This window comes from Aspergillus neoniger (genome assembly GCF_003184625.1).
Source record: "Aspergillus neoniger CBS 115656 unplaced genomic scaffold BO87scaffold_23, whole genome shotgun sequence".
NCBI classification, from domain to species: domain Eukaryota; kingdom Fungi; phylum Ascomycota; class Eurotiomycetes; order Eurotiales; family Aspergillaceae; genus Aspergillus; species Aspergillus neoniger.
Genome location: NW_020291151.1, coordinates 179,459 through 203,348, shown reverse-complemented (window position 1 = coordinate 203,348; position 23,890 = coordinate 179,459). Strand labels below are relative to the sequence as shown.

General features: G+C 48.4%; 7 protein-coding genes across 7 annotated transcripts; 3 read left to right on the top strand and 4 right to left on the bottom strand.

Moving 5' to 3' along the window:
- Nucleotides 1-284: 284 nt before the first annotated feature.
- Nucleotides 285-1,554, bottom strand: BO87DRAFT_388186 (uncharacterized protein; the record flags this gene model as incomplete). Its single annotated transcript, XM_025624845.1, has 9 exons — nt 285-289; nt 393-471; nt 512-514; nt 569-580; nt 653-658; nt 808-817; nt 1,088-1,111; nt 1,298-1,350; nt 1,399-1,554. 9 exons carry the CDS (start codon nt 1,552-1,554, stop codon nt 285-287), a joined length of 348 nt encoding a protein of 115 aa, XP_025478041.1.
- Nucleotides 1,555-4,075: 2,521 nt separating this feature from the next.
- On the top strand, nt 4,076-7,984 carry BO87DRAFT_103245 (KH domain protein). Its single transcript, XM_025617806.1, has 7 exons — nt 4,076-4,967; nt 5,041-5,322; nt 5,374-5,835; nt 5,891-6,215; nt 6,263-6,627; nt 6,673-6,870; nt 6,918-7,984. The coding sequence occupies exons 1-7, from the start codon at nt 4,440-4,442 to the stop codon at nt 7,776-7,778; spliced, it is 3,021 nt and encodes a 1,006-aa protein (XP_025478040.1). The 5' UTR covers nt 4,076-4,439; the 3' UTR covers nt 7,779-7,984.
- Nucleotides 7,985-12,383: 4,399 nt separating this feature from the next.
- On the bottom strand, nt 12,384-13,250 carry BO87DRAFT_388184 (uncharacterized protein; the record flags this gene model as incomplete). Its single annotated transcript, XM_025624844.1, has 2 exons — nt 12,384-12,575; nt 12,990-13,250. 2 exons carry the CDS (start codon nt 13,248-13,250, stop codon nt 12,384-12,386), a joined length of 453 nt encoding a protein of 150 aa, XP_025478039.1.
- Nucleotides 13,251-16,914: 3,664 nt separating this feature from the next.
- BO87DRAFT_378058 (uncharacterized protein) lies at nt 16,915-17,964 on the top strand. Its single transcript, XM_025623715.1, has one exon. The coding sequence runs from the start codon at nt 17,015-17,017 to the stop codon at nt 17,930-17,932; it is 918 nt and encodes a 305-aa protein (XP_025478038.1). The 5' UTR covers nt 16,915-17,014; the 3' UTR covers nt 17,933-17,964.
- A 2,414-nt stretch (nt 17,965-20,378) lies between these two features.
- BO87DRAFT_103200 (uncharacterized protein) lies at nt 20,379-20,713 on the bottom strand. Its single transcript, XM_025617805.1, has one exon. The coding sequence runs from the start codon at nt 20,614-20,616 to the stop codon at nt 20,434-20,436; it is 183 nt and encodes a 60-aa protein (XP_025478037.1). The 5' UTR covers nt 20,617-20,713; the 3' UTR covers nt 20,379-20,433.
- Nucleotides 20,713-21,277, bottom strand: BO87DRAFT_103180 (uncharacterized protein). The gene has a single exon (XM_025617804.1). It carries the CDS (start codon nt 21,173-21,175, stop codon nt 20,810-20,812), a length of 366 nt encoding a protein of 121 aa, XP_025478036.1. The 5' UTR covers nt 21,176-21,277; the 3' UTR covers nt 20,713-20,809.
- BO87DRAFT_378057 (putative MFS phosphate transporter) lies at nt 21,123-23,857 on the top strand. Its single transcript, XM_025623714.1, has 3 exons — nt 21,123-21,793; nt 21,853-22,020; nt 22,077-23,857. The coding sequence occupies exons 1-3, from the start codon at nt 21,477-21,479 to the stop codon at nt 23,587-23,589; spliced, it is 1,998 nt and encodes a 665-aa protein (XP_025478035.1). The 5' UTR covers nt 21,123-21,476; the 3' UTR covers nt 23,590-23,857.
- Nucleotides 23,858-23,890: the final 33 nt, after the last annotated feature.

Below are 23,890 nucleotides of genomic sequence, written 5' to 3'. Positions count from 1 at the left end.
ACTGCCGTGTGTGGACATGGCAGTTAGTAGTTGACTTGGTTGGTTAGTTTGAATGGGGAAAGGGGGGTTCATCTAATGTAGTGGATTCCTCAGCGCCATTTATATGTTGGGTAGTAAGTAGTACGTACTAGTACTAGGTAGTTTGGTGACTGACCTATTCGAGAAAATTCTGCAGGCAGCAAAGAATAGAAACTAAAAGTAGGTATGTGTTAACTAAGAGGTTACTAAGTTAGTTGGTTAGGTAGTTCCGTTTAGTTAAGTGAGTTAAGGGATCGATCGGTAGTCTAGTCTATACTGTGAAAGGTAAGTGGCAGTCTTTATATCAGAGTATGCAGTGGTAACAGTACGGAGGTATATACAGTAGATGGATAAGGACTTTAGAGTAGTAGTACTTTTGGCGCTTGCCTTTGTTTCTGTGTAGTCTATTTGGTTTTCTAACGGTCCCTGCTGCTGCTGATTATCTGGTGATGGCTATGGCATTATATGTAATCTAGTATGTAATGTTACCTACCAGCTACATAGTAACTTACTCATCTAAGCATGCAAATATAGAATGAACAGCACACACCACTAGTAGTACCTATTCTCAGAGCATACATACACACATACCCCAAAGTATTTACATGCAATGTCGATATGTAAAGTAACTTACAAAGTACTAAACAAGTAAAGCAAGTAACTTCCTACCATGAAATGATGGTGATATCCAGACCCACATCCCATGTCGCCGATAGATGACGTCGACGAAATATATCTCTCTTCGATCGTTGGCTGATCTTACTCACTTTCACATCACCTTCACCTTACTTGATCATCACTACAATATTATTTTCAATTAAATCATCGCTAATCTTCCTTCATGTTGAGATAGATATAGTTGTAGACTGTCATGCCATTATTGTGGTGGGTTGTGGGCTGTGGGTTATGGTGAAGTGGTTACATCAGTGATCAACGGTGGGTTGCTGCAGGCAGTGTTAGAACAGGACAAGACAGAGAGGATTTGTATCCTTACGTCCGGTATCTGTCTGTCCTTTTGTCTTGTCTTACTTGGGGGCTTTTTTTTATTATTGGCATCATAGATACTTACTGTAGGTACTTGTGTAAATAGTACCTGAGGGATGAATAATACTATATTCTGTCTACGTTATCATCGACTCCATATATTTGTAGTCTTATATATCCAGAGCCCATTACAAAGTGATCAATCAATTCAAGACAACCCGTAATACAATTGTATAACCCAAACCTTAACATCAACGTTGATCATCCCCAATTCCTCCGACACACCCACACATACGCACACACGGAGCGATGGAAGAGTGTCTGTTGGTCCACGGATCCAGAATTTCCCTACCATTGGGTGTCCCCGGGTAGGCTAGACACTAGATAGATACTTACCTTAGATAGTGGTAAAAAGGTGAAAGTAGAATGATCGTGATCACCAAGATTGACTGTGACACAGGGTATTCCCCTTGCCATGGTGAAATCGATCGATGAGATACTACTCAGTCCCGGGCGGAGAAAAAAGAAAAAGAGGGAAAAGGTCCAAGTCATGATACACGGTGACGCAAGGCGGGTTTATCACTTGTCTCAGGATTTCGGGGTCTTACTTGATTCGTTTCACTTGTGTATGTCTGTCTGTTCTGTTTATCAGACTTAACTGGTTAGTTCAGTTTGGGGTCTGTGTTGGGTGGCTGTTGTCTGTTTGTCAGGTTGGGTAGGTTGGCACATGACTAGTTACTTACTTGCTACTATCTATCGCTATATCTATTTTCATCCCTACTGTATACGTATATCTGTCTTAGTTTTTTCGTATATGCTATAGCTGGGTAGAATAGGTAGTAGAATTCCATCCGTCTCCATAGCACCTATCAAGGTATAAGGTATCCCAGCCGGACCTGACTGGAATGGTATGGATAGACAGACAGACAAGGACGACGCCAGTGGCAAATGGGGAGGGAGCCAGCCAGCCAGCCAGCCAGCCAACCGGGCCACACCCCCCCTCTCTCCCTCGATTCCCAGGCATCCATCTACTTACTATCTTCTTCCTGCCCTCCCGAGTTCCCCGGGGGAGGGAAAAAAAGTGATGATGTACCTTACCTGGTGGAACAATACCCTTTCAAAATAGCCATAACCAATGATGATGAGTGGATGGGTATGGCGCGCTGGCTGGTACCTACAGGTGTCGAGCTGTGGATGACAAACAGCTTGCTTTCCTGGAGCTTCCGAGCTGGTGTGTGTGTGTGTGTGTCCGACACAAACCGGGGATACATGATTGATTGATGAAGTGCAGATGCAGATGCAGATGCAGCGGCAGTTGCATTGATGTGTGTAATTGTGTAGCTACGTAAGTTATCTCCTTGGGAGGCTATTATTGAGCCTGAGGCATGAGAAGTGTGTATCTAAATACAGTAAGACGAATACAGTGTGATGACAACACACACACGTGATCTACAAGACGGGACCGGGATTTCTCGCTTGCAGACCCGAAACGGGCAAGCCGGGTGGAGCCGTGCAGGGACGACTAGGATGAACGCAATCGAGGTTGAGGGAGTGGAATATCCCCCCCTCCCCCCCTCCCTCATCCCTCCCTTTCTCCATCTGCTAGTAGGGGCTGTGTTTGGAAGAATTAGAGAGGTAATTAAAGGAATGGATAACTTTATATATCATTTTCATAAAGTATCTGATTGACTCGAGGTGAAAGAGAGAGAGAGAGTTTCTGGTGCCAGAATTGAGTTTACTTTTTTCCCCATGGTGATGACGAGAAATGGACGACAGGTCCAGTAGTAAAATAGTCAAGAGAGTTTCCGAGTGGAATTCCAAGGCCAGTCAGTCAGGTCACCTCAGATACTCTAGACTAGTGCCACCAAAAGTATGTTGGCGGGTGTGGATGATGAAAGGAGTCATTCTTTTCTGGAAATGTTGATTGGAGGGGGGGAGGAGGGACGGACCCTAAGGAGGTCGAGATTCAGGCGATAAACCCGACCTACTAAGTAACTAACCTAACTACTTTGTGGTTAACTAACTAAATCGCGTAAGCTGGGAAAATCATAAGAATAGTTAGTTAGCAAGTGATCAGAGCGAGGGGAGAGGGAGAGAGTTGTGGCACTGGCAGCAGCAGCAGGAATGGCCACACCAGGTTTCGAATCGTACTTTGGCCCAGACGATGCAAACATTGGGCCTAGACACTGGGCTGAGTACCCGCCCTTCCCGCCTGAGGATTCGAAGGGAAGTGATGACCATCATCATCATGGGAATTGAACGATGAGAAGAAGATGAGAAGAATTATGAGAGGAATAGATAGATATTTGATGTCTATAGTATTTATTGAAACAGTGCTCAACTGGATCTAAATAGGTAAAGAATATGAACAGAATTCATGTGTAACTTGATTTCCCCCCTAACGGTATGTCAGTATAAGCTGGTAACTTAACTTTGTAGTAGCTCCTCGAGGTCGAGTCCCTTTTGAAATCGGAGCCTGGGGAAAAAAAGAGAGAGAAAGAAAAGAAGGTGTGAAGAAAAGGGAAATTCCCACTTTCTGACTCTTGACTCTTGACTGACTGACTTGTTGCTCAGCTCTTTGGCTGCTCTTCTGCTGCTCTTCTCTCCGCCCCTCCAAAAGTCAGTCATCCATCCACACCAAAGCAGCTGAAAAGAGGCGCTGACTGGCTCTGTTGCTTGCCTGAATTCGGCCAGAGGAATTCCATCCATTCCCTTTCCATCATCTCTTTCTTGCTCTTCCCTTCCTTTTCCCTCTCTTCCTTCTCTTCTCCTCCTCCTCCCCTCCCCCAAATCCAGTCTAAAGCTTTTTGCTGCTGGTGCTGCCAACAGACCCAACGCCGTTTTGTTGATCCATCATCCCATTCTCGTTTTCCCCTTCCACTTCCTCTTCCTCTTCCCTTTTTTTTGCCTTGGATTTATTTCCTTCTTCCCTTATTTTTTTTTTTTTTTTTTTTTTTTTTTTCTTTTTCCCTTTTTCCTTCCTTAGTCCTGCCTTTTTTTCCTTTCCCACTTCCGCGCCCTCCCCCCTCCCTCTTCATTTCCTTCCAATCTGCTTTCTTTCTTTCTTTCTTTCTTTCTTCTTCATCTGTGCACCTCCCCCTCCCTTCTTGCTTGATACCCGTTTTGGTTTTTAGAACCTGAATTGTGATTCATCCTTTTCCCTCCCATTCCGATTCCACCCCCGTCGGTGGCCAGTCACCCTCCACCAACGGCCACTTTCTCCTCTCTCCATCTGCGTGCCCACTTCCTGTCGGGAACGGCGACTGCAGCCCTCGACTGTCACCTTTTGTCTCTCCAATCCCGTCCGTCTACTCTCATCCTCCGCTTCTTCCTCCCCCTCCTCGCCCACCCGTTCGCCATTCCCTCCTCTCCGGTCTTCCACACCCTTCTCTCCCCTCGACTTGTTCAAGGGGCTAGAGACTCGACCTCCCCTTGTCATGCACAAGATCTCCAATTTCACGGGCCAAGCCCGTCATGGCTGGGAGCGTATGACGCCCACTTTTGGCATGTCTCGACCGCATACCGACATGACTTCTCACTCCGTCCGTCGACCGCATGGCGCGCCGCCCATGACTCCTCCGACTGGAATCGACCCGACCGTCAATCTCTCGTTTAACGTGCCCTTCTCCTCGACTCTTGCCGGCCCCGACGTCGACGATGTCCTGCATGCGAGCCCTGGCGCCCTTCAACGCTGGACCTTCCCCGAGGGCACTCCCGAAGGCACCCCCGTCCACCAGCTTCCCGTTCACGCGAGCAATGTCGACGCCCTGCGGAGATTGTGTCGACAAATCACCGAAAGCAGTAACGGGAGGGTCGAGGCGGCTGTGACCTCGTCGGAGCCCAAGACTGTCCCCTCGCTACAACGGCGCCCTCAGGGTTTGGCGACCAACGTCTGCATCACGGGTGACGGAGAGACGGTACGGAAGATGCGAGCTAGGGTGTTGAACGAGACCCCCATTTTGTTGGTATGTTGATATCTCGACTTTTCATACTCTGGTGCCTGGGATCCGTTTCATACGCTAACGGGTTATGTTATAGCGATGTGCGACCGTGGACGTGGACATGCACCTGATCCTGGATGGAACCACCAAGAATATCCGAGCGAGCGTCTTGGAGCATTTGGATACGCTGGCGGCCTATACGGGCACGGACATCTTCCTCCTGAGCCCCAAAATCCGCGACACGGATAGTGCGGTGGTTTCTTCTTATGGATACGCCTCGGACAATGGGCTGGATCAACGCTTCCGGGTGTCCATCTACGGCGATATGGAGAGCGCTGAGCATGCCAAGACCAGGGTCTTGATTATGATCGATCAGATTGTGGGTTCTTTCTTCCGACCGATCAACGTCCGGCAAACTAACTGGTACTAGCTCAAACGTCACGTGGACGCTGTGAAGCTGGAGCTGACCATGCACACCTTGGTCTGCGGCCGTACTCGCAAGAACATCAAGCTGATCGAGGCTGCCACTGGCACGGCCATTTACTTCCCGCCGCCGTTCCCTCGCATTTTCGGCTACACGCCGCCGGGTGCTCATCGTCGCAGCGAGAACGAGGTCTACATCACCGGTGATACGCAGGAGCAGATTGCACGTGCGAAGCAAAAGCTTCAGGAACTTGTGATGGGCGTGAAGATCTACGTCAAGGATGTCATTGTCAACTCGAACAAGATCGACAACATCCTGCTCGACCGTTTGGACAAGGTCCGCAAGGTGATGGAGATGAACGGCTCCTACGTCCTCTTTCCTCAGCTCGGTACCCAGCGGGGTCTGGTTCGTATTCAGGGCACCGAAGTGTTGCACGTCGAGCGCACCGTGCGGGAGATCATGGCTTTGGTATGTTACACTGTACTTCATTCCAAACGGCTTCGTGTCTGACTAACATTTGCAGGCTGGTCAATTCTACAGCGCGTCGTGGTGGATCATCATGCCGGACCCGTCGCAAGGGGGTTTCCGGGCGCCGTCTCCCGCAGACGTCCGCACCATGCTCTCTGACATCTGCAGCAACTCGGGCGCTGAAGTTAGCTTTGACAACCTGACGTTCACCATCAATGGCTCGGATGACGCGGTCAAGGCAGCGATGATGGTGATCAACCAGATCCCGTTTGTGCAGCGCAGCCAGTACCAGATGCGCGTGAAGATTGAACTCGCCAACGAGCACAAGGAATTCGTCAGCGGCAAGAAGAACGGAAAGATCAACAAGATCATGGGCCAGAGTGAGTTAGCCGTATTCGCCACATGGGCCACGTACTAACGTATACAGGCAACGTGCAAATCATCTTCGATGGTTTCAACGAGTACAACTTCTACATTGACGTGTGTGGAAACCAGTACGAGTCTACCAAGAATGGCTTGGACCTTGTTGAACAGGAAATGCCGGCGTCGATTTCGTTCCACGTGCCAGACCAGTACCACAAGCGTATCATCGGCATTGGCGGTCAGCACATTCAGCGCATCATGAAGAAATACTCGGTGTTTGTCAAGTTCTCCAACGCCATGGACCGTGGCGGCATGGGCAAAGAGGAGGACGACATCAAGGTTGACAATGTCATTTGCCGGACCCCTGCGCGTAATGCCCAGAGCCTGGACCTGGTCAAGCAGGAGATCATGGACATGGTCGAGAAAGTCGTAAGTTCGCCATTTTCGGGTTGAGATTCGTTGCTAATTGGATAGGACGCCGAGTATGTCTCTGAACGTGTCGTCATCAACCGGTTGTATCACCGTGAACTACTCGCGCGCATCTCTGAAATCGATGAGCTCGAGAAGAAGTGGAACTGCAAGATCGAGTTCCCTAGTACCGAACTTGCCAGTGACGTCGTGACTATTTCCGGACCCGAGTACCAGGTCCCACAGGCCGTTGACGCCTTACTGGTAAGTAAACTGCTCATCATGGATATCATCAGTCCTAACCTTCGCAGGGAATGGTTCCGGAGAGCCACGAGCTACTCTTCCAGAGCTCTGCCGAGCTGCGCGAGTATTTCAAGTCGACCGAGTTCCACGACGACGTGTGTGCCAAGCTCAAGGACCAATACGAGGTCGATACCACCGTCGATACTAGTTCGGACCCTCCGGCCTCGGCTTCGGAGAGTGGCTCTTCTTCTCCCGTCTTCGGGCCGGAAGACCGGGTTGTGCTCGGATATACTCGCAACAATGCCGGCGGACTCAAGGATGCCATTGACTTCCTGATCTCTCGATTGGTCGCTCACGGCCTCGACGCGACTACGGTCAAGGGAGCTATTCCTCGTCCCAAGTCGGACTCTTTCGAGGAGTCTCTCCCCTTCTTCGACTCCAAGTTGCTGCAGCATGCGCCCGCTCCCATTGTCACCGACTCCCCCACTCGCCCCAGTTTCTCGGATGAGACCAGCGAGCGCGGGTCTATCTTCGAGAGACTGCGGAAGCCCGGCAGCATCTCTTCCTTTTCTTCGTTCATTGGCCGCAAGAATCACTCGGCCTCTCCCGGATCCTTCTTCAAGCATGCGTCCAGTAACGCCTCGAAGGCGTCACTGGTCTCCATGGAGTCTCGAGACAGTGGCTACCGCAACCCATGGAATGATTCTGGCGTGAACCTTGCCGAGGACGACGTGCCTGTCCTCGGAAGTTCTCACAGCCACAGCAGCAGCAATGGCTGGCCCGCGCGCTTTGACACCAAATTTCCATTCGGTACCGCGCCAGGGGACATGACCCCCAAGCATGACCCGCGCGCTTCTTTTGACAGTGGTCGTCCTAGTACTTCCAATTCTACTTCTGGATACCCGGCCCCCATCGGGCCACCGCGTTAAAATCAATGTCAATTTGCAGCAGTATACCCCAAGAGACTTCTGTTTTTTTTTCATCATTCAGTTTCTGTTTTTCGTTTTGATTTGTTGTCAGCGATTCGTGTTTCGGATTTATTTTGATACCACAGAGTGCAAGTCAATTAAGACGTCAGGAAGTGAAAGAAAAGATGCAAAAAAAGCGATAGAGGGAAGAAGAATACGAGAAAGGCATTAGCGTTGTGATCCTTTCCTTCCCTGCCAAATTCTCCCCTCTACCCCTGGTTTTCATTCTTGCGAGATGTTCGTTGTGATCTTTTTGTGCTTGGTCGTTTTCAGCCGGGGTGTGTAGGTGCCAAATGTGTGTGCCCTTGGAAAGGTTTTATATGAGATACCAAACCGTGGAAGATGGGAAATTTTGCGTTCATACATTCCAGATATGATACCAAGTGAAACGATGGTGTACGAAGGTGTTTTTCTTGCTACAGATGTCGGTTTTGAAGTGATCATTGCAATCGCATATTTGCCTTTTGCCTGGGATGGATACTTCCCAACCAACCCATCTAGGTTCTGCCCTGTTTCGTTTTGGTCATGCTTTTTGCGCCTTTATTATATACCTCTATGCGTACGATATCCAAGATCTATAGCGCGTAGTCATGAATGGGGTTGATGTCTCGTTGCAACGTGCTGCTTCAGGTAACGTAGTTGGTAGACTACTCACAAGTCACAATAGGATTTGCGTGCATCAGCATTCGATAGTGGTGCAGATACCGGCCAAGTTTTATGGGGGATTGCAACCTCGTCTTTCCAGGGCAAACAAGGAGCCCTGTACCACTTCATTGAATACTCTAACATCAATACCATCATATACCCTATAGTATCACCCCCTTCACTCGAATACTACTACATTCAACCAAATCCTCTTCACCATTCTCATTCCATTCTATTCGCTATAGCCACCCACTCACTCGCCATCATTATCTGATATGACCATCTTCCTCTACTATAAAACCCCCTTCCTGCCTGCCAGTCAGCCTCCATCTTCTCCATTTTCTTCCAATCTATGTCTATACCTCGATATCTATACAAATTCCCATAGAAAAGTACATCTTCAGCGAACATAGTGGAGATCCTGTACCTAGTACATCAGTACACAATCTACATTTCAAGATCTGACTCTACCATCCAAAGCAATGATAATATCTATACTACCTAAAATACTAAACATACTACTAATCAAGCATACATTGAACTTGCTCACCGTGCAATACACACACCTGCACAGCGAGAATGAACCCCTATCGCACGTTTGTCCGAACATACGACAGCAAGGAACGGGAACATAATATTTCTCAGGATGATGATGTCAAAAGAGCATGAAACTGCATCGTCTGTGGAAATGGCCTCCACACGGATAGGTTTGCATTTGAAGTCATACGGAGGCTACCACGCAATGGAAAAAGGAGGAAAGGGGCGTCTAGAATCCAATCTGTCCGATCTGTACAAGTTTTTCCTGGTTTCCCAAAGGGAGATATATCGAATGGATCTTACGGGGTTTTAGCATATACTACCGAAGATATTATCATCGAAAGCGATCAGTATACCGGAGGTATGTGGCTGTTTAGTATTTGGATTATACTCCCAAGGCATGAGGGATCTATTATCTGGTCACATTAACAGACTGGCTAAAGCCGGGTCTAGATGAGAACGCCCTGGAAATCGTCTTTCGAGTATATATTTGTTCACTTCCATAAACTTGGATATATGAATATCTGCAAGGGAAGAACGGAAAGAAGGGCCGTAGGCCCAATTTTTTTGCTACTATGTGTCCCGACAAAAACATACCCTAAACGAAATCCGCAAAGATTCGACATGAACTTTGCGGACGCCTCAGCCGGTTCTGAGGACGAAAATTGATGCTCTGCAGTCAGCAATTCAATTCCTGGCTAAGCATGTCTTAAGAATCAAGCTCTCCCCAGACCTAAGTACTAGTTTTGCTAGGCTGAGGACGAGACTAAAGGATTGGACAGTTTACGAAGTGGCTCTTCCACTGGAGAACAATAGCAGTTAATGCCTCTTGATTAAGGTGGAAGGCAAAAAGGTGTCGGAATAAATCAACATATTATGTCTATCGATATATGGCTCGTCTGAAGTCTTTCCGTAGATTCATAATGGGTCAATTTCGAAAGAGAGGTTGATTTTTCTTTTGGATATTATACCAACATGACTGACTACCCCGTCAAAAAGGCAATAACTGCACATGTTATACCATATCAAGTCCAACGTGTCGACTTTGGTGCCAGCTCTGCGTCAACTACTGCAACTTAGCAGTGGGTAGATGTTGAAAGCCGGGAGGAAGCCATCGCTAATGCGATTGTCGGGATCTGAGTCGAGTCTCCAGATGACAGCATGGATATAGGTGGCTAGAGACGAAGAGCGTTACTGAGGAATCAAGTGGGGTTACACTTCTATAGAAATAAGTGAAGAACTGGAGTATATGGTCGGGGCAGGAAAAGATTATTCACGATGGGTGATCGGCTGTTACTGTTCGCTATTCTATCTGTCCGGTACCACGTATTGACGTCCAACAAGGCTAGAGAGTCTGATAGCCAGCTACTATACCGGAGGAGTCGGGAATGAACCTCTATAAGTGCTGTTTAAGAGCCATTATCATGGAGCGTTTCAATGGAGTAGAGACTCGCAGCTTTAGGGAATCAGGCGAGACAGGGCGAGAGAAAAAAGACCTGACCTTTTCAGGGAGGAGAACTTGCGCCGAGGACGTGATCGAGCTCTATAATTCGCAAAGACATGTTATCGAGACTGGCTAGAAGAAACGAACAAGAGCTTCTGTTGTCTCGATGTTCCGCGCGTTATTAGTCTATTAGTCTGAGATTACATGCATATGGCATTATTCTGTCTCAATCTATCTATAAAGAAGCTGAGCAGATCGACCCCAAACAAGCATAATTATTGGTTTGGTTGCTTTGTAAAAGCTAGTGGTGGTTACACTCTGCTTAATGTGCGTCTGCAGATTCATAACGATACTACTCTCTGAGGAAGTGGTCGAGGCATGTTCGTCTTCTGAATCACCACCAGGAATGACAGAGACGGAATCTTTTACGGCAAGTCCCGGAGGGGGTTTTACCCCCCACAAGAGATCTCACCGAAGGGCAAAGGTTGCGGAAAAAAGAACTCAGAGAAGAAATAACGCGACTGAAGGGACTTGAGAGAGAACATCATGAAGCCCTTCAGATTAAGACTGAACAATGGGACACTGCCCGCAAAGCTCTAGTGGATGCTTTAGATGTCTAGCAACGCAAGACTTATAAGAACACTCCCCTACTTAGTGGCAGGTATCTTGTCCTCCTGCAGTCTCGTGTGGCATTCCAACCTATCAGCAAGGCTCATATAAGCCCACACGTCATTATGGGAGTCAAACAATCGCTGCCACTTGATTTAATTAGAATCGCACATCCGAAAGCATGGATGGTAACGACAGAATCCGGAATAGTGTGTCGTTTTAGTCTATGCACAGAGCTACTCAATATGCAGCCGAAGAGTACATACCCATAATGAAAGACGAGCTTATTATGGAAACAATTATTCCATGAAATTATGAGGGCCCGAACTGTTCATCAAAAGCGGAAGAGACATACTACCAGAAATCGACCATAGCATCATATTGCAGGAGCCTGCGTTTGATGTTGTGCTTGTATGCATTGGCTATAGGGAACAGAGTCTACACAGCTTGATTGACTTGGAAGGGTTACTCAAAGTTTATCTATATCTGATACCTATGATTCGACACCACCCCTATCTTTGGTTCTTGCGGGCGAAGTGACAATATCCTCGAGAAATTATTGTGTTTGGAAACCAACTTTAATAGGATCCGAGTCGACCAAACTGATCATGCTTAGCGTATCTACATACTATCGATACATGAATAACGCCTGCGTGATAGGCTTGTAGCAGCCAGTGAAAGTACAAGATTCGGTAATGGAAAGCCTTCGTTTTGTCTTTATCAGCAACTGGTACTTGTCCTGTATGCACTACCTACGACATATACCAATGCCGAATCGAGCCGGTCGACTATGGACATCCGGTGTTATATGGATGCATCCTTTCGGTACTGAGTCACTTTTTCCATCAGGACGAACTGACCTGTGATCCCGTACGTTTCGCTCACTTCTTAAAACAATGGGTAGTTGCATGGCGAAGGATGGAAGGTGGACTAGTATGTTGTAGAGAGCTGAGTATCTTGGGAGATGGTACTGTTGGTCTGTTTAACAGGTAGCAAAGCACGTCCCTGATCGTAAAAGACTAATAGATGATGATCGTTAGTTAGTGGTGTACAGTCAGTCTTTCATCGGATTCGGATGTAATTGACCCTAATTTCATGACTCATTGTAGGAGTTATTTCCAGTAGCAGACAAACTACCTACTACTTCTACGCCGTATTATCAGCTACATCAGTTCTCATTATATTTCAACCCCGTGATATTAGAGCACTATAATACTACTTTGTCTGACATATTCCTTCAATTAAGTTATAGAGTAAATCCTAGTAATCTTTGCTTTTATCCATTACTCTTCTCTAATTGATACCAGTGAGTTCCGTCATCTCTCTTCAAATCATGGCACGTGTAAAGCGCAGCCTTTATGTTGGTTGTGGGCCAATAATGATCCCATGGCTTTCCGGTCGAGCTCGCGGGTGGCCTTCGCGATGGCGAGGGTCTCCCACCATTCAACATTCTGGGGGTAGAACTGCTGGGGCTGATTCCCGCATCTACCCATTCCGAGTCCTCGCGTATCTCTGGAGCACGACTATTGCGCGGATATGTCTGCCGCCATTTCGACGGGTTTAAAGGCAAGCCGGGCTTTACCCCAAAGATCATGTACGATATTCGACAGACACAGGAGATTTTGGGGCATCTCTTCACCTCTTGCGTACGCTTGTCCCCAGAGTACGCACACACACACACACACACACACACACACACACACACACACACGTCCAACATGTTGCCTAGCTTCTGCAGTTCCGAAGACCAATATTTGACAAGGCGGGGAGGAACCAATCAAGGTTGGTTAGTGCTGACTTTCTCGCCGGCTTGCTATAGTCTTGCCCAGGCCTACAGCGTCTGCTAGGATGGCGCCTTCTGACATCTTCTCGGTCCAGATCTACTAAAGTCTCGAAACGACGGTTCCTTGCCTTGATTTTAGTGAACAACTCCGGACCATCTTCGGAATGCGGGGATAGTCCAGGTCGGTAATGCCAATTGTTGCGAGTTCCTTGTCTGGATAAACAACCTGAAATTCTCTGTTATTCAACCGTTTTTGATGGTCCCAGAGGCGAGTGTCATTCTCAGGGCTCGCATCTAGCAGAGTCTCGATGTAAGATCCTATCAACGCTTGGTCAATCTTTATAAAGACCCAGTCGTTGCTATCGGTTGCGATACCATAAACTGGCAGCTCTGTCCTCTTTGCACGGCGTCCCATTATGCTTGAATTATAAGACCCATCATGTGCTAAAAATACTTTGATTGAGGAAGTGTTATTATATATTTGCGCGATAACGCAGATAGTACTTCCTATCGATGATTGTCCTTGCACTGCTTCATAAACATAGAGTATCTCTGTAATGCGTCAGCTGCAAAAGCCTTCCACCATACCCATTATATATACTCACATGCAGGAGGAAATCAATCGATTCCCACGTAAGTTTTTCCAAGTCCCACTGAGTCAGCTATGAGGGCCCCCAGCATCAGTCCAAGTATGCTAAGGCCTGATGCCAGTCCATTTTCCCTACTGCCTTGGCTTCCACAATGATAGTATTAGTCTCTGCTAAATTAACATCTTTATGCCAAAAAGAGTAATCGGTGTGGCCATGTAGGAAGCAGTTAATCTTGTCATAGACCTATTGAAACTTCTCATGTTATAAACCTGCCAGTCCTCATAACCCTCACGATGAGGAAGAAGATCTGTGGCTATCCTGAAAAAAATATAGCCGCTTTTTGACGGCTAGAATTGTAAGAAAGATGGCATCCAGCCGAGTCCTAATTAGGGCTTCATTCTAGTCAGAATCGCCCTGAGCAAGTCAAAAGTCAGCTAGAATTTGTCCTTGTTATTGATTACTCTGTTAGTCATAGCCAGTAATAGTCAATAGTAGACCGCGGCTCACTTAGATTGTCCGGAATGCCTTTTGTTTTCGACTGCACGCTATCTGTCATTCGCTCGGAAATGAAGGGTTTTCCACCACCTGATATGGAATAAGTGTCTGTCTCTTTACTTTAGTCCAGAGTTTGGTTGTGCCCTGGTCTGTCTTCCGCTTGAGCTTCGACAATTATTGTATTTCACTCAGTTACATACTGGCTCTTCTCTGTGCCAGAATGCGTAACCTGTCTTCTCGTCCTGCATGCCATGGAATATGTCAATTTTGCATGGGCATCTTTGCCAATTTTCGAATTGCAGGTGCACTGGTTAAATGGACCCATTCAAATATCGACAGTCTGTGGATCAGAATATTGTCTATATCTGAGACACTTCCTGGCTGTTAGTCTTTCGATTGAATTTTCCCAGCACCAAGATTTCTTCTGTTGATTCCCCATTGTATCTAAGTCAGCTGCTTTCAAGACCCTATATTCGATCAAGACCGCAACTGTGCTTAGGAAACCATATTTCTCCATGAAACTCCTTCCCTTAAGGAGGCTTCCTGTGTTTTCACGAGGAATCCCCTTTGATAATTATATATCCTCCCGGTTTCAATCATTGTTACATCGGCAGTTGGTCGAAACGTAGCAGCCAAATACTTTCAAAGGTGTTTGTTGAACCCCCTCTCAGCTTCGGCAGACTTTTGGGATAATTCTTAATCCCCCGTTTGGATTGACATAGGTCACCAACCACATGCGGAAGGCTTCCTGGTCCGTCTCTTCCATAAATCGAACGTCTTCGGTGCGTATTTCCAGGCTTAGAGTTTGTACTCCATCTCGAGTCTGAACACACAGGGTGGCTCCGGGAAGTCGATGTGCTGAAACTTGCTGGCACTGGTAATATCATTTTCGTACATTAGTACGTGATTCGAGCAACACGCCTCATCAGGGTTGTGTCTAGACGAGTTCGGATTAAAGCTTCATTTTCATCTGATTTTCGCACCTTTCGGCTATTCAACATAGAATTTAGTTGACGAATATGTCACTGCTTTCATCCATTCTGTATCTGTGCAAATAGTGGCTCCCGTCTTCGATGGGAGGACGTAGCGTATCAAGCCATTCGCCTGTACGGCGAGTATAGCAGGTATCAGCAGATAATGCAACTTCTTGGTAGCCATTCGAGCAAAGCTGCGTCCTTGTAAATGTCCACTTCGAATCAACGAAGTTGTTAGAGCTCTCATCGCGGGTAAATCATCCTCTACTAATCAACATTTAGCTGTAAAAGGTGTAGCCGGGCCTAAGGCACCCTATGCTGAATTTCGTGCACAGCGACTTGTGGCGTTTGTTCTCAACGAAGACATCAGTCCGATAAAGAGCGTTGCCTATGTAGATAATAGGGTTTGTGGGCCGACCACTTCTAGGCTCCTTTTCCATTGTCGGGCCTTTTCTTTCAATATTGATTATGGTTTACTCCCTTGCATCTTTTATCCAAATGGCCAGGTTGGCATTGGATGCTCTCACTCCAGATAGATGATAGATGAAACCTGGTGAGAGCTATACTTTCTATCTGTCTGATTGGTTGGTTCCGCTTGTACTTTGCAGGGAAAAAGGAGCGCTGGTGCATTATGAGTGGGTATATTTACTAGATGTTTTTCGATAGCAGGGTTGGTTTTGAGGAGTATTACTTTCTGGCAGTTTCGTCTTTGTAATTCTCAGTGCCCGAGTACCACTGGGGGATCTGGTGTGTCTATCATGGTTTTAGCTGGTAGGGTATATCTTATTGATGTTATATTATATGTCCTTATGGAACGATGTGTGGTTAATGATAGTATTGGTGACATATCCCGTTATATGAGATACTTATTATATATAACAGAAGGCATAATAAGAAAGCCAGGACCAATGCTGATGGAGAAGGAGGAGTAGAGAGGAAGGAAAGAAGTTGTAGTCTACAGGGAGAGGTGGGATTTATATAGTCAGAATCAGAGCTACGTGGGTGAATCTGGGGATTCAATAGGTGAGCAGGTGAAGAGGTATATTGCTTGGGGAAGGGTGTAGATTGAAGTATCAAGAGGGTATTCATTGGGTGTAGTGACATCTCGAGAGTTTTGAAGTGATTGCTGGGGCACTGCAGAAAAAGATCCGGGTATGGCATCTGATAATCTCTTATCTTATCCCATCAGCTACTAAATGCTTGATAAAGAACTCTAATTTCCTTATGTCTGAAACCTATCGTATGCTGCCTGGCATCAAGGCTTTCCATCTCGATTATAGACCCCTACTTTTGTAACGAATGGACAGATCCTGGTACAGAGTCTACAACTACAAGCCTCCATACTGGCAGATATTTGCAGCCGGAGATATTTTCTTCTTTGTGTGCCTTCGGCTGGAACGCCTCCGGGTGTTAGAGTAGGTGACCGCAACAGGATTTAAGCCTGTAGTCTCTTGATACTAAGGAGAGTGCCACCTACCTCTTCTTTTACAAGATAGGGCCTTTCTGGTGATGTTCTATCATTACGTCACTGCAGGCCACGGAGATATATATATAAATGGCACTCCGCTTGTTTCTAATACCCCTGTCACCAGATGAATATCAGCATCGACTCCACGACCCCTAATCTCGCCCACAGAATGAATTTTCCTACCCTCCCCACTGTAATCCATTCAATCCTATCTCCGTGCAACGAAGATATCATCCGACGGACGTGCCCGGAGTTAAGGCCTATACCCGAATCGGGTGGGTCTTCGCCACAAACTCGGCTACTCGAGCATACACTTTACGGGAGATCAAGTTATTGTAGACCCTTGATTGCTGATGTTGGTGAGGCAATTGGAGGATAGCTATCTTTGTAGTATGCAGAACTGTCCTGTAATAGAAAAGATCTGACCCACCTGATCGGGTCCCGCGGCACCTGATCAGGTTGATCAGGAAATTAGGAAAGTTGCGCGTGCATAGTCCTGGGTATATTAGGAAGTAAACTTCCCGCAGAACTGTAGTCAAGATGTAATCGGGCCCAACATTGGTTTAGGCAACTTACCCTGAGCCTGTGTATAATTCGCCATCCTTGCATTCAACATACCGCTTCGTCTACGAGTCCACCGGTATAGCCTGCGATGCAGTCGTTCACAATCGCCCTACCGAACAATGCAACGGTGGCGGGCATACACTCGATCCCAGATCCAGCCGCATCTCCTCGCCATCGTCCATTGATTGTCGCCTTGCACGGCGGGACTTACGACTGCCATTATTTTGATGCCACGCCAGACTATTCCGCCTCCAGAGCAAGTATTGCTTTCGGCATCCCGTTCGTATCTATTGACCGACCCTGCGTTGGTGAAACTAGCTCCTTTCTACCCGTCCCGGAGGGATCAAACTTTAATCAAGAAACTGGGCGCTGGTTGCATAGCCATATCCTCCCTGCATTATGGTCTGAATTCGGCAACGGTTGCAACTGTATTGTCCTTCTGTGCCATAGCCTTGGTGTAATGGGAGGCATCGTCACTGCAGCAATGCATGCACAGGATGAGAAGCCGCGATATGCGCTCGGAGGTTTGATCGTAAGCGGAATGGGTGACAAGGCGTCTCCATCGGCGAACAATTCTCCTCCACCCGTGTATGAGAAGGTCGGCTCAAATCATGTTGCGATGTCTGTGGATGTCAAGGATGGAATGATGTTTAAGCCAGGGACCTGTAGCCCAGAAGTTCTGGCGCACAGTGACCGCCTGAATACAGCAACTCCTGTTGTGGAGTTGCAGCAGTATCCAACTATTTGGCTTCCCACATGGCGAGACAGTTGGGCGAAGCATGTCGCAGCACCCGTTATGTTCGCACTCGTGGAAAACGATGTCTTCTTCGAGGCAAATGAGGAGGAAATCAGAAGCTGCACGGCAGCATTCGAAAACAGCGTCCGGGTTGATGGCAGTCTAGTCAAAGGCGCACCTCACTGCATGGAATTGAGCTATTGGTCGCAGGGGTGGTACGCCCGTTGTTTCGGGTTTGCGATGGAATGCTCTGTTAGTTTAGTCTGCTGAAGTACAACTTACACAGGAAGCCTAGACAATGATCAGAAGCAAATTGATAGCCATATCGCACTGGATACTAAACACAGCCATAAGCACCTGGAATCCCGTTTAGGCAGCTGCGCGGCCGGCCGGCAGGATTGTAAATTGCCCTGACTCTGGCAAACACAAATTCCGCAAAAGCCGCAGTAAAAGATAGGCAAATTTGACACGAGTCGAATGATCAAACACAGCGACCAGAGCCGCTCATGCAAGGGACACTTCTACTCTGTTCTTGTTGGTGCTTGTCAATGCTTGTTAACGTAAGAGAAATTCTACCTCCATTCGGAAGCGGCTGGCTCGGTACATTGCGATTAACAAGGCAATCGACAGGATCAAGGCAAACCTTAGAGTCAGCTGGTTGATTCGGGCGTGGGATGCCAGTAAGAGAGACCCGGAAACAGCGTGTCCGTAGCTGAGATGCCCGATAGGGCTACCTTGCATTAGGCGAGGGGCTCGAGGCCAATATAGGTTGCTTTGCAGTGCCCGGCACCAGGCTTAGTGCAAGATAAGTGCGCAGTAGTAGATGCAGCATTGGCATATTTACCTGCATCCATGGTCCCGTTATGCACACGCGGTTCTCGGAAGAGCGCAAGAATACCCGTAGAATGAGCCAGAAGCTAGCAAGGATCCAACCCATATGCAGGCTGACCAACATGAGTCTGATGTCAGGTATCGTTGCTAGGGATAGGCCAAAGTGCCTTCAGCAACTACTTCATGCCACCTATCTACTTGATGCCTCAGTACTAAAATCCAGCGAGGGGTCAAATCAGGATGCCATGAGCTACTCGCTCAATCTTTCGTAATCCAAGCTAGATCCTCTAAGAGAAGGCTAAGAGCTGCGTCATTTGACTAGCATCTGGAAAACATTGACCGCTCTGACAAAAGGGGCAGTGTCTGACCACCATTCCGCGCGTCCTCGATAAGGGGTCTCGCAATGGGTAGATTGGGTCGACGAACCAGATGAGGCCTTGAATCAATCCTGGGTGCCTCGGTGCACCATCATGGCCAACCGTGGCTCCTAGCTTGCTTCGCCAACGCTTAATGATGAAGGATCACGACAATCGGTCAACATGAGCGCCACCAACGGACCCTGCAGTAGCTAGAGGCAATCCAGACGAGCAGAGATTGCAGGATCAATAGAACCAAGGGCAGCCTTTGATTTGGATCAGCAAAACTAGTTCGCAAGGCTCAGGATACGATGCAGTGATGTCGTGCCAAGACAAGAGCAATAGTAGGAGGATTGTGGTATATGGGATGCTGCTGCCATCGAGAAGACTCCAAGCAGGCACGGGCTCGATGCTCGATTGTCATTGGCTCCCCTGGACACAGTATCAGCATCCCGAGTAGGAAAGTCCGGGGCCGAGTGACAGACACCTTGACTCGGTGGTGTCTAGCATCGTTGCCTGGGAGCGACACACGAGCTGGCATCGGATATGTCCGCTGGAACACAGCAGATGAAAGGAGGTATCTGACGAGCAGTCAGCCATAGCATTCCATCAGTGTCTAGGAGCAAAAATGACCCACGTTTCTCGTGGTCGACATACAGCCACGTACCAGAGATCATTCCCGCAAGGGATAAATACGGCATATTCAGCGACCATGTGGGATACCATCCGACACGTCCGTCCACCACTGACACGCCTGGACCATATGGAGCCACTATCCGGCATATAGTGGAAGTTGACAGATTGGTGACGAGTATGCCCGGGTACCAGAGTAGGCGCTGATTAGAGTTTAAAGAGATGTGGTAGGTTGGCAACACCGGGCCGGTCGTTATCGACAAGCAACAGCACGGTGTCCCGCAACGTGATCGCTAGACGCACTCCCACTGGCTGATGGTTGCGTCTAAGCGCCAAGATCCCCTCGGTTTTAAGCAACTATCTTAGGAGATCGGCTAGTAGACTAGGATTCGATATGCATCCTCCATATCTCTGCCGCACCAACATCCAGCAAGGGTACGTAGGTGGTATCTAGATCGGCCATGACAGACGTCCGTCTGTCCGTCACAATAATACATGGTGAGGCTGTGTCGACTGGAGCATCCCTTCCCCCTTAAGTGTCAATTCGAAAACGGGTGGAACAAGATTTGCGATACTATGCTATTTTGACTCGAGAGATCTGTCAGCATATAGATTATGCAAGGGAGAGGCTGACAAGTCACGAACTTAAATGGTGAGTATGGGGAGAAAGCGGCCGAATGGGACGTGCGCTTTAGTTAGTGGTCGTGTGAGGTTCACAACCGTCAATGATAGGAACCCATCCTTCTCCATGTCAGCCAAAAAAAGTTTCCCCCACCGCATGATCATGAGGCAAAGCGGTTTCTCCGCAGGATTAGCCGTGTGTAGCGTAGAAATTGAATGAGTTGTTGGCTGTGACCGCAATGCTCACTTGGCCTCCTTCCCTTCTGGGTAGCCAGCCAGTGTGGAGAGAAAGACCAGCTTATGCCCGCTTATGCACTCGCTGCCACCCCGTCAGCCGAATGCGGACCAGCTGTGCTCTGATTGGTGCGGGTGGGGATGAGGGTCTTTCATTCTAGAAGGCGGTATCAGACGATCCGGCGGGATTTGGGGGAATTCTGCCACCACGTGCGCCGTTGATTGGCCGGCGGCACAAGTTCGCGTCCGGAAGATCCCCGCCGACTTTCCATTAATCATCGCACTAAAACTAGAGTATCTCTTCTACTTTAGTTCCGCCGCCACTCGACCCGATGTGGGCTGCTTTAAAAAAGTGCTGTATCCATTGGAGATGCAGTCATGGACTAATGTCGATTAGGCAAGAAACCACGAGATCCATCTCCAATACTGCAAGTAAGGGGAGACAGAATGATGTTGTGCTCGTGGTGGGTGTTCAGACCCTAAAGAAGAAGCTTACCTCTGCGTTCTGCAGTGTTACCATCCCCCCAGTGTGCTGTTGTGTTGGGCTGTTGTGAGAATGAACAGAACCCCGGCACACACAGAGTAAAAAGAAAAAGAAAATAAAAAAAGCGAAAATAAAATTATGCTTTCGAGGCTCGTGGGAAGTTTCACCCGCTTCTAGGGTTGCTTGGCCCTGCACCAGAAGGTGGTTCTGGGCAAAATGGGGCAGAGTTGCCTGCCATTCACCACTGACACGGCAGCCTCGACTCCGGAGGCCCAGTGGAACCCGCCACACTAAGTAGTACGTTGGATCTTCTCCGCTACCCAGACCTGCTTTTGGCTTATCACGTTCCACCATTCGGACATGTGCCTGGAGCACGCTGGTGGGCTGGTTCTGGTCCACGCCTGCCCAGAGATTTTCCTTTTGCCGTCACCCTCCGAATATAAGTTTCGACGGCTGGCCGTTGTCCGACTTGGCCCGCATTGTGTGTGACGCCTTCATCACGTTCAATCCGAGCTTGCTCTCTCGTCCTCCTCCTCTCCTCTCTTAGGAGAATACCCTCTACGGACGTCTCAAGCTTTCTCGCGTCCACCCCTCTTTGTCGTCAATCTCCCGGACTGTCGGACCACTTTTCGACTGGTCCTTCGACGACGCCACCATGACGGACTTCGGCCTACGCGCTCCTCATGGGCCCGACATGTCGGGAACCCATAACCCTCTTGAGGATATGGATATTCACGAGAAGGGCGCTTTTGACGCCCTCATTCGCCCCGACGACAGCTATACTCCCGATGGCACGTATTGGGCCGACTTGCCGCTCCTGAAGCGGATCAAGTTCGTCGGTTCCTACGACGCCGCAGAAGCCAAGCGGGAACTCAGTTCAATCTGGCAGATGACAAAGGAAGATCCTCTCTCGCCCATCTCGTACTATTTCCGAAATATGGTTCTTCCTGGTGCTGGTCTGGGTCTCGAGGGGTACGTACTGGTCTAGTCACCGGCCGAAAACGCGTTGTGCTCACATTATCCCTCTTTAGTTACGTTCTGTTCTCCATCGGAAACATCAAACCCTTGTTCGAGGCCTCTTTCAAGTCCTGCTGGGATGATCATACGATTTGCAACAAACAATGGATCAACGCGGTCGACTATCTCGAGATTGTCGGTATCATCTTCGGCCAGATCTTGGTCGGAATTGTCGGTGATTGGTAAGTCCTCGATCCCCGGAGAAAACATCGCGGCAATAATAGCTAATTGATATCAGGCTCGGTCGTCGCTGGGGTCTTATTCAGGACGCTGCAATCATGTTGCTGGGTCTGGTGATGCTTACCGCCGCTTGGGGTGTCACTGAGAACGGCTGGGTCATTTGCTACGCTTGGTCATTGTTCGTCTACGGTATTGGTGTTGGTGGTGAATATCCCATGACTGCCACTAGCGGTATGGAAAACGCTGTCGGCTCCGGAAAGATCTCGACCAAGGAGGACCGCCTCCACCGTGGTCGCAAGGTTACCAGTGCTTTCTTGATGCAGGGTTGGGGTCAATTCTTCAACCAGGCTATCCTGATCATTCTGCTGCTCATCTTCCACCACGGTAGCGGTAACCCGCCTTACTCTTCGGTGGCTACCCAGTGGACCTACCGCATTTCTTTCGCCATTCCCGCCGTCGGCACCTTGTGGCTGGTGTACTACCGTGCCTACCACATGAAGGCTGCCAGCAAGCAGCTTGCTGCGGCTAAGAAGAAGGCTTCTGTTACTGGATACGATGTCAACTCCTTGAAGCTGACTTTCCGTTATTTCGGTTTCCGCATTATCGCTACTGCCGGTGGCTGGTTCGCCAACGATGTCTTCTTCTACGGCAACAAGCTTTTCAGTTCCGAATTTATCAAGGTGCTTAGCCCTGGAAGCAACTCTATCATGCCAACATGGCTTTGGAGTTTGTGCAACATTGGTGTGTCATTGGCTGGTTACTACTGTGCTTCTTTCCTTGTCGACAACAAGCTCTACGGTCGTAAGTGGATGCAGATGATCGGTTTCCTCATGTGCTTCATCCTCTTCGTCGTCCCTGCTTTCCACTATGAGTACTACACCCGGCCTGAGAACATCCACGCTTTCCAGGCGATGTACTTCTTGAGTTCTTTCTTCAACCAATTTGGACCCAACTCTGTCACTTTCCTCGTGGCTGCTGAGGTGTTCCCGACTCCCATTCGTGCGACAGCCCACGGTCTCTCCGCCGCTTGCGGTAAGAGCGGTGCACTCCTGGCTTCCGTCTTGTACAACTACATCGACACCCAGACCAAGTTCTACGTTGTCCCTTGGTTCGGTCTTGGTGGTATGGTCTTGACTCTGTTGTTCCTGCCGGATACCACTGGTCTTGATCTGAAGGAGCAGGAGCGTCGCTGGCAGTACATCCGCGACGGCCGCGAGCAGGAGTACCATGGCCCTGCTATTCACTCCAAGCACCTTTCCCTCTGGGAGCGTTTGACGGGTGTCGGAAAGAACTACAACGCTGAGCTCGACTACAAGCACAAGGTTGAGGAGTACCGTGCCGAGTGGGAGGCCGCCATGACCGCCAAGATCTCCGAGAACGAGAAGGGCGAGGACTTCGTGCAGGACACGGATGACTCCCTCCTGGAGGGCCATGTCCATGCCTACTTCCACCGCACCAGTCCCATGTTCCGCCCGATGGAGCAGACTGCCACCAAGACGGATAATTTCGCGCTGCCTCCCGCAGCGCAAGATTCGTCTACGGAGTCATATAACGAAAAGTCCGAACTATAAATGGCGTTCTTCTTTTCTTTCTTTTTGGGTGTTCATTTTGGAAAGCGAGCATGTGTGATTGATTGGATGTGGCACGTCAGATTTTGGATGATGATGACACGCATTCTATTTTTGCATTCTTAGTACATTGTTTTTTCCTTGTCAGCTGTCGAGCGAGAGATGCCTTCATTCCTTTCGTCTTGCACTCAATACCCAGGTACATACATGGTACTCGTTAGTATATAGACTTGATTAATATATATACCCATGAAGTGATGGTTCACTCAATGATATGGGATTCTCTACATACAACATCGCTCCA

Bases quoted from the DNA above. Each gene is read 5' to 3' on its own strand.
- BO87DRAFT_103245 (XM_025617806.1), top strand. From the start codon at position 4,440: ATGCACAAGATCTCCAATTTCACGGGCCAAGCCCGTCATGGCTGGGAG. The intron at 4,968-5,040 runs GTATGTTGATAT...GTTATGTTATAG, and splicing joins ACGAGACCCCCATTTTGTTG to CGATGTGCGACCGTGGACGT. The intron at 6,628-6,672 runs GTAAGTTCGCCA...CTAATTGGATAG, and splicing joins TGGACATGGTCGAGAAAGTC to GACGCCGAGTATGTCTCTGA.
- BO87DRAFT_378058 (XM_025623715.1), top strand. From the start codon at position 17,015: ATGCAGTCGTTCACAATCGCCCTACCGAACAATGCAACGGTGGCGGGC.
- BO87DRAFT_103200 (XM_025617805.1), bottom strand. From the start codon at position 20,616: ATGATTAATGGAAAGTCGGCGGGGATCTTCCGGACGCGAACTTGTGCC.
- BO87DRAFT_103180 (XM_025617804.1), bottom strand. From the start codon at position 21,175: ATGGTGGAACGTGATAAGCCAAAAGCAGGTCTGGGTAGCGGAGAAGAT.
- BO87DRAFT_378057 (XM_025623714.1), top strand. From the start codon at position 21,477: ATGACGGACTTCGGCCTACGCGCTCCTCATGGGCCCGACATGTCGGGA. The intron at 21,794-21,852 runs GTACGTACTGGT...ATCCCTCTTTAG, and splicing joins GCTGGTCTGGGTCTCGAGGG to TTACGTTCTGTTCTCCATCG. The intron at 22,021-22,076 runs GTAAGTCCTCGA...AATTGATATCAG, and splicing joins GTCGGAATTGTCGGTGATTG to GCTCGGTCGTCGCTGGGGTC.